We start from the raw sequence: 14,664 nt of genomic DNA, 5'->3' as shown, positions 1-14,664 counted from the left end.
TGTAGATCCTTTACATATTAGTAAATATATATCGGAAATTCTATTTGACATACTCGAAAGTTCAAGCTTACTTTTATAAAATTGCGCTAACAGTCTGCAAAAAATAATAAGCCGGATCCAATTCGAAGATTAAGAAACAATGCAATCTGCACCATTAACTGAATTAGATAATTTTAGCTTAGCTTATACCGTCCGTTATACATTAAACGTGCATGCATAAAATGTATTATGCCCCAGTCATAAACGTATTATGCCCCAGCCATCAATGCGACGCATACGCAGAAAGTTTGTAGCTTTGAGGTCCGGATTATAGATCATTCCGGATTATGGGTGTCCGAATTAACGACTTTTGACTGTATATGTTTTTTTACGTTAAAACATATCGCTGTGTACATGGATTCTTGTCAAATATTTTTGGTTAGATACTTTACGTTTTTGCTATCTAAATTTTTTGTGTTTGTTTCAGATTTTTAGTCTAATTTAAGTTAAACGTGGAAAATTAATTAAAGACTGCAATTACTATTCTTGAAACTGGCTCACTACTCTTTCAGAACGTCAGAATTAAAATGCCTCAGCGAGAAGATGGAAAGCAAATAATTGCAACAATCAGAGCTGGCAGGAAACTAACACGTAGAGAACACATCGAAGCCTATAACATGCCCTGTCTTAAAATCCAAAAACTTCGCTTTAAATATCGGCTACTCAGTTGTATTCTGGTGAGGAGTACGAAAAAGGAGGTTATGTTAAAAGCTGAAATTATAAATAACTAGTTAATTAACATAAAATTCCCTACAATCTTAATGGAATGCAAACATAATTAAACTTTTAGAGTCACACGTATTAAAAGATACATCAATGATAGGTAATATGATAGCCTATTAACTATTTAGTTAAACAAATCATAAAATTATTTCTAACATTTCAAAATAGCTTGACACTTTCAGCTACACCAATGTAGTCTTGGAATGAAACAAAAGAGCTAAAATATCTTCTGAAAGCCAAAGCAGGATAGTTAATTACTGGAACTGCCTAAGTGATGTGGAGGATAATAAAGTTAGCTTCCAGACTGATAGGCTAGTGTTACGAATTAGAGGATAAGGTACTGGAATGTTCGAGATTATCTTTTTCCAACGTTTATATATTGGTTCACTCTACATGATATAGAGAATGCAACGTTCTCTAGTAAATAATTCTGCGAAAGTCTATTCAGTCTGGCCCAATGGACTGTATAAAAAAAGATAATGTTTATGAGACATCAGGGACTATGCTTATTTGGTCCCCAGGGCTCGGCTTCTATGAAAAGGATGATGTTGATTACATTATGTAGAGCAAAATGTAGCACAACTTTTAAAAAGCACTATTTAACGAATCTAATATAAAAAGGAAAGAGCATGAAGAGGAAATGATTTAGAATTTAAATTGTGTGTTCAAAACGTGGTTTTTGCATGTGCGAAAACCGTATTTTTGAAGACATTTTAGGTTTAAAGTTCGAAATGTAGAAGAAAAAATTCAGATAGTAATATGACACCGTGGAGTTTTTCGCCAAAATGTTTGGCGTATTTGAGTATTAACCATATTGAATTATATTTGGTTGAGTCATTAATCATATTGAAGAAGTCATGAGATAGCTTTTAGCCATTCTTCTTTGTAATATATTAAAACTGTCCATCAGTGGCTAATAAGGTAACCTGAATGCTGATAATTCAAACTGAGTTTAAGTCACGAAGAACAGGCTGGCTGTATTGGGCATTTTTGTGGTTGTTCCCCAAGTATAATTTAAATACAAGCCAGCTTTCCTATGAAAGTTCTCATTGAAGGTATCCCTCTCTTAAACTTCTTCACACTATAGAGTTTAGTCTTCTTTACAAGCATAAACTACCGTATTTGACTGCATATAAGACGCACTTTTTTCCTGAATTTGGTCTCAAAAAAGTTACCTGCGTCTTATACGTGAAGGACACAGTCTTATATGTGAAGGTAATTGCATTCAATAATTGTTTATTTGGCTTTTACGAAACGTGAGAACTCAAAGAAACCACGCTATTGACACTTTTTTTCCTTGCGTGTGGCCATCTGAATAAGGATGCATCTTATATGCCATCAAATACGGTAATTCCAAATTCCTAACCAACCTTGACGAGAATTATTGTTTCATTTGAACATCTCATCAAATAAAATTTTAAATAAAGAATGTCAACTAGTACAAACAGTGAGCAATGTTATAATCCGCCTTAAATTTACACAGACTACACCAAAGATCGTTTCACCCCCTCTGCATAAAACAGCATATTTACCATAAACAAGGCAATTCCATTTAAAGCTACGGCCGAGTTCCTTCTAAGATACTGTGGGGGGGGGTAAAAGAAAAGGGAAGAAATAGGCAATAGTATCCTGTAGTGATCTCGAGAGCAACTCAATGCTAGCAAATTCAAAAGACTTTGAATTCTTGAACCTATCACATGGGAGCTCTTTCACGCTAGTGGTAGAGAATTTGACTTGCATTAAATTGACCCAGGATCGAATTCCAAGATCATTACCATCTTCAAGAGCATTACTATTTCTGCACAACAATGTAATTAAATACATTTTTTCTCCAAAGATTTTAAGAAAAAGCACAGCGGATTTTTTATTCATTTACTAATGAAAGGCCTCAATGCATCTTCCTCCTCCCCCCAATATCTTTAACACACAAGAAAATTATCATTAACATTTTGAAAAGTGTCATAAATAAATTTAAACTTTGTCAATTTTTAATCGTAGTTTTTTTTTTTTCCAGTTATTTCAATGTTTTAATGCATATGTGTACAACATTTTTGTGACATCTTTAAGGAAGCATATATACATGTTACGGTAAAAATCCAAAGTTTGGTAAATCCTACGTTTTACAATATCATTCCATTTTGGCCTTTCACCGTGCCTTTGCAGTAAAACCTAAGAGGTTACCAATGCCTTCCAATAAAAGCCCAAAATGAGGGATTACTTATGATAAGATTTTCCATTCGTGGATATATTGTATACAGTGGGTCCCAAAAAGGTTAAAACACACTTTAATTTTTACTGATAATATTAATTGTAAAAGTGATCAAAATAAGGTATGATTAAAGATTACGTCGATGGAACTGTCTTGCAATTATTTTTCAAAGAGCCACAAGAAATAAAAATTAAAAAATGCAATAGTTATGCCATTTTACAAATGAGATTCCAAATTGAACTAATGCACAATTCTCTTGAAAACTACTGAAGAGATTTCAATAATTTTTAAAAATAATTTTTGCAATAGCTAAAAAAATAAATTGACAGCTCAGAAAAAAAAAATAAAATAAAAATTATGAAATTTAAAAAATAAGAAAAATTTAGCATGTTTTCTTTAATACTTCTTACTAGCTGTTACAACAAGGTTAACTGTTATGGCATTTTGAATTACAAAGTTGAACAGCTGATTTGCACAAACACATCTTCATAGTACACTTCTTTGAACAGCTGCATTTTCTGAGTCCTTGTCCCATAACTAAAGAAAAGGTTTTTTTACTACTTTACATACACTTCTTTCTTTTGTACCAACTTCTTCCATGTTTAAAAAATTTTCTTGGCAAAACTTAAACTGGTTTCTTTTGCACAGTGATTTATTTTACCAAACTTAATGCCAAGATTATAAAACTCATATCTAAGGGTCTATTACTGATTTTGGATCATTTTCGATCTATCAATATCAGGTATTTTATTTTAACATTTTATCCGAGAGTGGGTTTTGGAAAGTTTTTAACAGACGCAAATCTTAAGCTTCTTTGCCTGCTTTTCAAGTCCTTCCTTAGCTGTCTCTTAAAACACTTTCACATTTTGATAATCGCACCCCTTGTGCAGAGTATATAGCTGGTTCTTTTCTTTTTGAATTTGAACGTACCTGCTTCCATCATTATGCATGATTACTTGCCACATGTATTATTACTAGTTTGCAATTCTAAATCAACTATTGATTCAAGATTAGTGCCTTCATCTTCTGCATTAACCATGCATTCATTATTAATCAGTGGCTATGTTGCTAATCAAATTACGTGGCAAAACTGAGTTAGCAAGTGCTAGCTTCATAGGACATCTTCACTGGATTTCAATGGATAGCTTCGTAAGGTGAACATCTGATAAGCTTCCATTGCTTAAATAAATTGTAATCCTTCCAACCATGTTTCTGTCTTACTCATTTTCATCCATGCTGCTGACATGTTCTCAATGTCTTGGTTTGCCCATTCAAGAGAACGCTGCAATAGGCTGCATCTCAGTTCACCATGAACTAATTTTATATCACTCCAAATTTTACATAAATTGTTAATGATTTGGTTTCAAAATTCCCTTCCATTGTCAGAATGGAGGAACTTCGGGGCTCCAAACGTTGTGAAAATATCCAGTAGGTGATATGGTACTTTATCAGCTCTTTTACTGTATAAGGCTCACCAGTGGCCGAGCGGTAAACTCGCTGAACACTGGTAGTTCGGTCCGAGGTTCGAATCCCGAGAACGGGCTGGTTGCATGGGCGTTTTCGTGGTTTTCCCCATGTGTAACGTGTATACGAGCCAGTTTCCCTTAGAAAGTCCTCCACGAAGGCATCCCTTCCCTTAGCAGATAGCCCCTGCCTAAGGGGAGGGACACACACACTTTTACTGTGTAAACTTTGGAGTACGACAAATTTTGTAAGACGATCTTGATACACTAAAATGAATTTTGTATAATGATCAGGAGTGGGCTGCATATCTATTAGGTTGACTTGGCATTTCGCTATGCACAATCGGTTTGATTACAATCCCCTTTTTCACAATTTGTTTTTTCTAACACAATTCACTTAGTCTCAAATATGTTAGAATGGATTCTACTGTTACATTCTTGTACTTGCAATTCATTTCCTTAATCATACGGGTTCTTCCACCATGGCCAACTGTGATACGAGAGTCATGCACGATGTTGAAGACTTCATCAGTTGTTACATAATACAGGATTTCTGCTTTTCTGCAGATAGTGGTGCTATATGCTTGTCCTCTCCTCCAATATTTAGAATATCATAGTGTTTAAATCTTCTGTGATGAAACATTTTGCTTCTTTCACTTCATTTATAAAAGAAGTGTATTTCTCATTTGTTAAATAAAAGCTATTGTCATATTTATTTTTTACAGATTCAGATAAGATGTAAAACTTTCTACATATAACATTACTCATTTGCTTTCAGCAAAATATGTTAAAATGGAAACAAACTGCTTCTATTTTAGATCATAGTTGCTTGTTTGAATTCACTCAAAGCTAGCCAACAAATGACACTAATAAGGATTCCCAGGAATACAAAAATGTCCAGACGGAATTTTGCATGCTCAGCCTTATTCAAGGTTGATTTAAATCCCTCATTTCGGGCATTTACTGGAAGGCGTTGGTAACTCCTAGGTTTTTACCAGAAAGGCTTGGTAAAAGGCCGAAATGGAATCATATTAAAGCACACTTCAGACTTTTACCAGGCCACTTCGGTAAAACCTAGGATTTACCAAACTTTGGGCTTTTACAGTAAGTAACATATACATGTATCTTGACATTTGCGCAAGCATTATGGCAGCATATTAAATGTGCATAAATACAAGTATGAAATACCAGAGGCATCTTGGTACTGAAATCAAGAAACTACCTGTTTCTCACAGCAGTTTTGGGAATTTGGGCTTTCTTAGCAAAATTCCATGTTGGTCAGAGGATTAAATTGAATGTTTTTCAGCAAACTTTTGTTCATTTTAAAACTATTCATTAAAAATTATGACAAAAAGTTTTACTGAATGTTACCAGGGGGGTCTTTGTTACACTATGGTTATTATCTATTGATAATGATGCACATTCAATTTTATAATTTGTCTTTATATTAATGCAGTTCCGTTTTCTGTTCTTTCTTAATAAATAGGTTAATTTGTTACACAGTGAAATCCATTTTGAAAATTCACAGAGAAAAGCAGATCTTACAGCATATATTCATAAGCATACAGAATGTAGAAGAAGTAATGCTGTTTGGTTAGAGGTAAATGTTTATGAAACAAAACATTTATAGCAATAATGGAAGAGACGAAAAAGAGACTTCAGTTAAGAGTTGTACAAATTTTCTGTATCTATTCAAAATGTCTCCAGTTGTTAATACAGCACTGAGCCCAATAGGAGCATTTCGACAAACAAATAAAAGGACGTTACTTATGCAGTGCCATATTATGTATTATATTTATATATTACCAAGAAAAGTTATTGAAGGCATACAAATGAAACTATTTCATATTTTATATGTTACGGTCAATGTGGTTCATAGGTTAGTATTAATAAAAACTGGCAATTATTAATAATAACCAACTAAGCCAGGAAGTAACAAATTTATTAGAATTTATCTCATTTACCGGTTAATGTTAATACAGTCAAATACCGAAAATCCGCCGACCTGAAATCAGCCAACTCCTGAAATTCGAGTTGCCTCTCAAAATATAAACATTCAGTTTATAGGTTCCAGAAACCGCAACATTGAGTACAAAATATCAAAGAAAAATACTTACCGAATAATGACGTCACAATTACCGAATAATAATGAGTCATAACAGAAATATCAAATTATTGACATCATGGTGAAAGTTTTTCCCCTCTAATCTGCATCGAGGTAAGAAAGCAGACGATTCACTCAACTCTTCTTTCAAGTTCACGATTTGCGTTGTTGCATTTTCTGAGCTTTGTTATTTCATGAGATTATTTAGTGCTGCCTTTTTTATATCCGGATATTTTGTGAATAAATTAAGAATATTTTAAATTTCAGCTTTTTTAATACAATTACAGATAAGAAATGCACTCATGATTTTACTGCTTGCAACGTTGAAAAACATAAACATGCTGCATTGACAGTAACGCAAAAAGTGCAAATTCTGCAAAAGATGGAGACAGGTACATTTTATAGCAGAATCATATTGAACTGCGATATGACTGTGTATGATATACGGGAAAATAAAGAAAAGCTGTTGAAATTTTAAAGCAACAATGATTCTAACACCGGAAATCTTTGCATGAGGCGAAATCGGCAAACCTCGATGCTGTGTATATCTAATACAATGAATAATATAATCAATTTATATATGTAATAATAATGTATATAATAATTTAATTAAATGTATCTAATATGCCTTATTTATTTTTCACTTTTAGTCTGAATATTATGATTTATCTTTTCTGTCCTGAAACCCGCACAACCTCTGGTCTCAAGCTTTGCCAATTTCTGGACTTCTACCATAATTACGAATGAAGTTTGGTCAATGTAATAATTTTCATTGACCAAACTTCACTGTATTTGGCTAGACATTTCCAATATGCATGCGAAATGGTAATTTCCTTCGCAAAACACCAAGACAATGTCAGTTGCTAGTTTACTTTGGATGTAGATGCCCGCACTTTGTGCGCATTATTAATTTGTTGTGTAAATACTTTGTGCTTGACGGTTTTGATTCTTTTTACGTAGTTGCCAGTTAATGTAAATTTGTCAGGTTTTGGCATGTGTATTGTTCTTCTATGATTTTACTGTAATTTCTCAAATTTTACTGTAATTTAAGCAGAACGGAGGATGATTTAGGACTCATGAAGTCATGTTTTACCGATTATTTGGACAAGCTCAAATAGCAAAAAGGCAAAAACCATCAGTTATTTACAAGAAGTACAATTTTACAAGTATTATTCTTTTATTGCAATAGTTAAGGAAAGCGAAGAGAAGATTTCTGGTAAAACAGCAGAAGAATATCAAAGGGTATCAAGATACGATACTGTTAAAATTGGTAGTGTTGAGAAACTCATTGTTCCAGTGCAAAATAAAAAAGAATCGATTGTTTATTATACTTGTATGGAAGAGAATTTTCAAATAATCCATAAGATTCATATTGCATTTTGTGCAAAAAAGAATGATTAGAGAAGTTAGGGCCAAATATAAGAATATTACAATAGTACTGATTTATTTGAATCTTTGCAGACCCCGTCAAAAGAAATGAAAAGGCCTTGTTGTTAAACCAATTAAAAAGCAGTGAATTTAATTGAAGGTGTCAAGTTGACCTCAGTAACATTCAATCACAAGTAGATGGAGACCTTTTAATGGTTTATCAAGACCATTTTTTTAAATTAAAAGCATTAAAAAAAAAGAGAGCCGAGGAGGTTGCTGATCACCTCTTGGATCTGTTCATGATATCTTGTGAAGTGTGCATCTCTCAAAGTGACAACAGCCAAAAATTTGTCAATAAAATTATTGAAGAAGTTTGTTGAATATGGAATGAAGTCAAAATTATTCATGGAAAGTTAAGACATAGTCAGTCACAAGGCTCAGTTGAAACGAGCCAGCAGACACTGAAAAGATGTTATCCACTTGAAAAAAGCAATACAGCCAAGTGGTCGAAAGGAATAAAATTAATTCAATTCATGAAAAACTAAGCACATCACTCTGAAGTAGATTACAGTCCATATGAAGCTATGTTGGCTGTAGAGCAAAAACAGGTTTAAAAACTTACTTATTAAACGACACCTTGACAGGAATTAAAAGTGAATAATATTTTATTGTAATAAGAAACCAGTCTGGTAATGATGCCCAATATCAGGCAGCAATATCAACCAACAATGAGGATACAGGCACAATGAATGATGGGAATATGGAAGTGCGATTGGGTCATTCGAGTGAAAACTTGGAAGTAATAACTATTGCAGATTTAGTTGGAAATAGAAATGAGAGTTTTGGCAGAATTGATTGGGAACAACATGATACTAAAAAAGAAAATGGAAGATTGCGAATACAACATAGAAAGCTCTTCTCTTGCACTGCATGGAGTCTCAGAGAAAATTCAAGAAGCTCAACTCTCTGCTAAGCAGTCACTAAATAAACAAGCAAAAAAAGGTTGCGTCTGTCTTAGTTAAAATTTCTGAAAGCGAATGTAGAAGAAAAAGTACAGATAAGAAAGAATGCCACAGACAGAGGTAAAGTTTATAACCGGAATGTTATAGCTGTCATAATTTCTAATGAAAATGAAGCATACATAAGCGTCGTACAAAACATGGAATTTTAAAACAACTGTATATAAGGAATGATTTTACTGTCTGCAAGGAAGCATTTATTTCAGTGAACGAAGTTCAAATAAATTAAATAAGTCACACAGAATATGTTCTTCAGCATTCCCACTTAGGTGGTCAAGGATTTAAGTGCTGCAATTGTAGAAGCAAATGCTACTCAAGCCGCTGCAAATGTTAAAAGTCAAAAAAACTTTGTAACTCAAAATGTCACAGTAGCTCGTCCTGCCAAAAGGTGTGTGTCACAGTAGCACGTCCTGCTAAATAATTTGTTGCTGTGGCATTCTGCATGAGGTGGAAAAATTTTTGAATGTGGTGAAAAACACTGTAATACGGATGTTTAATTTTATTCATGTGGAGTTTTGCTGTAATATATTCTACTAAAGTAAATACACTGAATCAATCCATGAGTTGTTAAGAATTTTATACAATTATTTAAATTTGTATTTGTGGAAGTGATGTTGAAATTTATGAAATCAAGATTTCAAAAACTGTCATTCATCAATAGATATGATGATATATATATATATAAATTGAACTTTCAAAAGCAATAATTTTAAATTAAAACATAAGCAAATATCTGTATTTCAGGTAAGCCTTTATTTATTTATTTTTTTTTTAAACTCTCCAAATGTCTATACTGACAGATTTATTATCACAGCACTTGGACATATAAAAATTATGTTGAAGTTTCAATAAATTATGCCTAATTAATCAGACTGACTGAATTTCATTGGCAATTATTAATAATAACTGGTTAATGTGATTAATATGTATTATTTATCACATTAACCAAAAAAATGTTGTTATTATTAATGATAAACACTGATTATTAATATTAGCCAGATTTATTACTTCAACCATAGCATATACATTATATAGTATGTATTTGAATTAATTAGTAATATAGCAGTGTTTCAGATGAGTAAAATACAAGTAAGTAAAAAAGCTGTTTGTTCCACTTTAAATGAAACAAAAGTATTCCTTTTGGCTGATTATTACTACAGTCAGACGTCTTTAATCCAGACTCGTCAGGACTTCGGCGATTCCGGATTATCGGTTTTTCCGGATTATAGATATCAGTTTAAATCTGGTAAGATGGCATGCAGAAATTATAAAATTAAAGATATGAAATAGTAATTTATGAAATAAAGAGAAATTATGATCTAAAGGGTATCAAAATTTACAAAAAAAGAGCTTAATACTTATTAGTTTACTTTATTAAACATTTCTTTAACGCGCGCATGCGTAAAGCATACATTATGCATAGTCAAAATTAGAAAATTGAAACAAGAAAACTATTTGATGAGTATTCGTGATATTTCTAATGACGAGGAATTTGATTTAAATCATATCAAAGACGGAGTACATCGAGATGAAATACTACATTTAGTAAGGAATTATAAGCCAAATAAAATAAAAACATCTGCCCTGAAGAGAAGGATAGTGCTGACAGATCAACTTCCAGTTCATTGCGTGCCGCGCCAATTCTTCTGCAACAAAAATTGCAAAATTTACACAAAATAATGCGTAATCGGAACTGAGTACTGCTCACATTATTACCAAAGTCCCAGGTAGTAACCTTTATCGCCTCCAAAATGTCGCCAAACTACCAGTTACCATATTGTAAAGGTCAACCTTAAAAAATTTCTAGTTTTCATTTCAAAGCCAAGAACATGGATCAATAACTCCATTCCTGTTCATGACACCCTTGCATATAGCTCAGCCACAAACCATATCTCAAATCTTTTCTTATTGCCCTTTTTTGAACATCACAAGTAACGTGAAATCACACGAGATGATATAAAAATATTTGCAAAATGTGTAAAGGCAAATACAGGGGTCCGAAATATATTTTATAATGGAATTTGCATACAGAAATGGAATGTTCAGGTGGTACAAAGCACTGCCAAGTAGCAAGTAAAAACATTCTGACATAAATGATCATTCGTGTGGATTTAAAGCAGTATGCATTATTACAGAAAACAGCATTGCAAACACGCATTTCATCAGTAGGATTGCAAACGAAAATGCAGCAGCTACTTGGGAATCATTCTTTGTATCTCCTTTGAGTAGCTGCTTATTTCAGTCCCCTCTACCTACCTAAATATTTTTGTCAGATTATTTTTAATCACATACCTTTTATCACTAACTTTCAGTGGTTTAGAAAACTCTACATATAATAAGAGCCTGTCTGTGTGTGTGTCTTTTGTTCATGCTGCACATAAGCTAATAGACCCAGAGCTATGAAATTTGGTACATAGCTGCATCTAGACAAGAGGGAGTGCACCTCAAAGCGATTTTTTCAAAATCCGAATCCGTTTTTGTTTAATCTTTGGATTATGGTAACTTTACGATTTTTTGGCGAAAATTTGGCGACCAACCCTGCTACAGCAACCTGCTAGTTTTTGTTTGGACGACATTTTGTTTTCACGAAGTAAAGGCAAATTTTTTTTACTCAACTTTTATTACAACAATCTGCTAGCCGAATTACGCTTATGCTAGAACTTTTATGGAACAAAAGTGCTTAATCATGACGAAAATTAGGTGCGAAATTGGGACAAAGTGCAAAATCGCCCACTGCTTGCGGCGTTTTTAAGAATTGCACATACACGGTATCATCCATGTACACGTCGACGTATTTTCACTTAAAAAAACATCCCAGAATTGCACAAAAATGGCATTGCGCACACTTTTGACTTTATCCATGTACACTGCTAAAGTCCTAGCTAGTAACCTTTATTGCCTTACCAAAATGTCGCCAAACTACCTGTTACCATATTCCAAAGATTAGCCCAGTTTTTTTTTTTTTAATTATTTTGAATTATTTTATCTTTTTTGATGAAATCGAATCATTCTGAATAGTTTCATTCTTTTAGAAATGTGGTTTCAGCAACAGTTTTTTATTCAACGCTTTGTATACTGGACTGCCAAATGTTCAAAATATGAGATAAAATATTTACTGCTTATTTCACTGTTTTTAAGATACTGAAAAGTTTAGAATGAGGGTTTTTTTTTTTTTTTTTCAATGGGAAGTTGATTAATTTATTTATTAGGATAATTAATATTTGTATTATAGGATATTGCTTCTTCATGCTGCTTATTTTCTTTTGAATTTTGGACATGCATCATGCACATCGCAATCTTCTTATTCTGACATGCGTCTCGCCAGGCACAACAGAAGGAATTTCCTTTTTTCCCTCTCTCTCTCTTTATTAGGTAATGGCAAAGAGGTTTGTATATTTTGAGTTATGTCATCCACAAAGCAGAATTTTCACTGGTTATTGCTATCTGATAGTTTTTTTTTCTTTTAGAAATGTGGTTTTGGCAACAGTTTTTCATTCATTGCTTTGGATACTGGACTTCTGACTGTTTTCTCTTGAAAATATGAGATTTATTGCTTATTTCATTGTATTTTTTTTATATTATGTTTTAATTATATATAATAGTTATTATATAAAAAGTTTTGCATGATTTTTTAGGAAACAAATTTCTTCACTTCCTTTATACCCTTTGAATTCTTAAGATTTTGCAACGGGAAGTTGATTAATTTATTTATTAGGATAATTAATATTTGTACAGTACAAAGTCCGTAATCCGGACTTTCGTGATTCTGGATTAGGGGTTTTTCCGGATTATAGATCATCAATTTAAATCTGGTAAGATGGCATGCAGAAATTATACAATTAAAAATATGAAACCGTAATTTATGAAATAAAGAGCAATTATGATCTAAAGTGTATCAAAATTTACAAAAAAAAAGCTTAATATTTATTTGTTTACTTTATTAAACATTTCTTTCAATGTAAGTTGTTTAAGTTGCTTCGTTTTTTGTGCTAATACTTTCTCTTTAATTCTATAAACCGACATAACTTCTTGTTCAGTTACAAAGTTTCACTGTTCAAGTCCTGTAATTGCAGTATCGAGAATACCGACTAACTTGTCAATCGAAATTTTTTCATTTTCAATAACCTGTCACTTTCTTCACTATTGGAAGTGCGCATGAGTAAATGCTTTATGCGCGTGCGTAGCGGACGCATGCATTAAAAGCGCATGCGTAAATGCTTTTGTGGGTTTGAGGTCCGGATTATAGACCATTACGGATAATGGATATCCGGATTATAGACTTTGTACTGTATCAAAGGATAATGCTTATTTCATTGTAATTTTTTTAATACGTGATAATACATTTTTATTGATTTTTTTTTTCCCATAAAGATGTTCTGCAGAGTAAAATTCTGTTGCATGTTTTAAATTTAATGTTGGTGTTCCATTTAGGCATTTTTACGGTACATTTAAAAGCCAGACGAGGGCTTCCCATGTAGCGGTTTGTACACAATAAGTTGAAGATTCAGACTCGCATTTTTATACTACTTTTAACATGTGTACATAAACTACATTCATAATTAATGAACACAGAATAAATTCTGTAAAACCCGCAAAAGAGTTATTAGACAAAAAGCAAGAACTGAAAGATGAATAGGAATTTAAAAAAAAAAAAATCACCATGGAGCTCTTACAGAAAAATTTACTTACTTGAGCAAAAGTTTTATCACTAGTCTTTGGTTTTTGAGCATCTGCCGTTTTGCCTGATGTAAGCTCATTCGTAAAAGGCACATGTTCTTGGAATTCGTCAGAGTTATCAACATCAGAGCTTGAAAATTCCTCAGCACAAAGAGGATTTCGAAATGATAGAACTTCTGCAACTTCATTTTCTTTTGCTTTATAATGACGCGTTTTAATATGCATGTCACTTTCCTTACTTTTGAAAGATTTGAGTTCGTATAATGACCTTGAAGCAGCTCTGGTGAATTTTGATGCTACAGTCATATTATTCTGACTATCCGTTTCTGCAGCATTTTTGTGTGAAAAATTTGAATTTACATCAGTTGATTCTATAGTTTCTTTACAGTTTAAACCAATTACACTCAAATAATTTGATGGAGCATAAAATGGATATTCATCACAGTCCCTGATGACTTGCCACCAATTTTCATTAGCTTTTTTAACCAATAATAATTCTTCTCCTGCTTTCATCTTGACTTCACTCCCATCATCAGTTAAATAATTGAAATCGTACAATACTTGAACATACACTTCAGACATCACGAAACCCTTGAAATTCCCATTTATTCCTTTTACCTTCAAACATCACTTTGGCTCCTTCAACCCCTAATCTATGCAAAATTAAAAGAATATTAATTTTTTTAACATATAAATTATTTTAAAAGCATATGTAATTACAGCATTTATAAAGAGTATAAGTAAAGAACAATATATGAATGAAATAAAGACTTAAATTTAATAACTGCATACTGTTGTTAAACAGATCATTCATTTTCTGTTATTCTTGAAAGTTTAACAAGAATTTTTTTAAAAACTGAGACAAATATTTGTCATCATCAAATTATTCCAGAAAGTACCTTCTAACAAACATGAGTATATACAGTACAAAGTCTATAATCCGGACCTCAAAGCTACAAACTTTATGCGCATGCATAAACGCATAATGCGTTTATTGTACAACGGACGATATGAGCTAGGCTAAAATTATCTAAGGCATTTCAGTTAATGTTGCAGATTGTG

General features: G+C 32.6%; 1 protein-coding gene and 1 long non-coding RNA gene across 4 annotated transcripts in view; one reads left to right on the top strand and one right to left on the bottom strand.

Annotated features, from left to right (window-relative positions):
- Positions 1–12,525, top strand: part of LOC118188588 (uncharacterized) — a 64,719-nt gene extending 52,194 nt beyond the window's left edge. Inside the window, exons 2-3 of the long non-coding RNA XR_004758131.2 lie at positions 12,158–12,297; positions 12,393–12,525. This is a non-coding gene — a long non-coding RNA (uncharacterized LOC118188588). The remainder of the gene's footprint in view (positions 1–12,157; positions 12,298–12,392) is intronic.
- LOC118188587 (rho GTPase-activating protein 12-like) overlaps positions 1–14,664 on the bottom strand; it is a 131,158-nt gene that overhangs the window by 112,914 nt on the left and 3,580 nt on the right. For 2 of the 3 annotated variants that reach the window (XM_035359063.2, XM_035359065.2), the window contains exon 2: positions 13,615–14,255. In XM_035359063.2, coding sequence (XP_035214954.2) covers positions 13,615–14,184 — 570 coding nt within the window. In that variant the 5' untranslated portion in view covers positions 14,185–14,255. The remainder of the gene's footprint in view (positions 1–13,614; positions 14,256–14,664) is intronic. The other variant, XM_035359064.2, reaches the window with a different exon arrangement.

This window comes from Stegodyphus dumicola, chromosome X1 (genome assembly GCF_044657685.1).
Source record: "Stegodyphus dumicola isolate Sdum_Otavi_A_Nest chromosome X1, ASM4465768v1".
Lineage (NCBI taxonomy): Eukaryota > Metazoa > Arthropoda > Arachnida > Araneae > Eresidae > Stegodyphus > Stegodyphus dumicola.
Note: the sequence above shows the minus strand (reverse complement) of the source record. Positions and strands in the feature narration are given on the sequence as shown.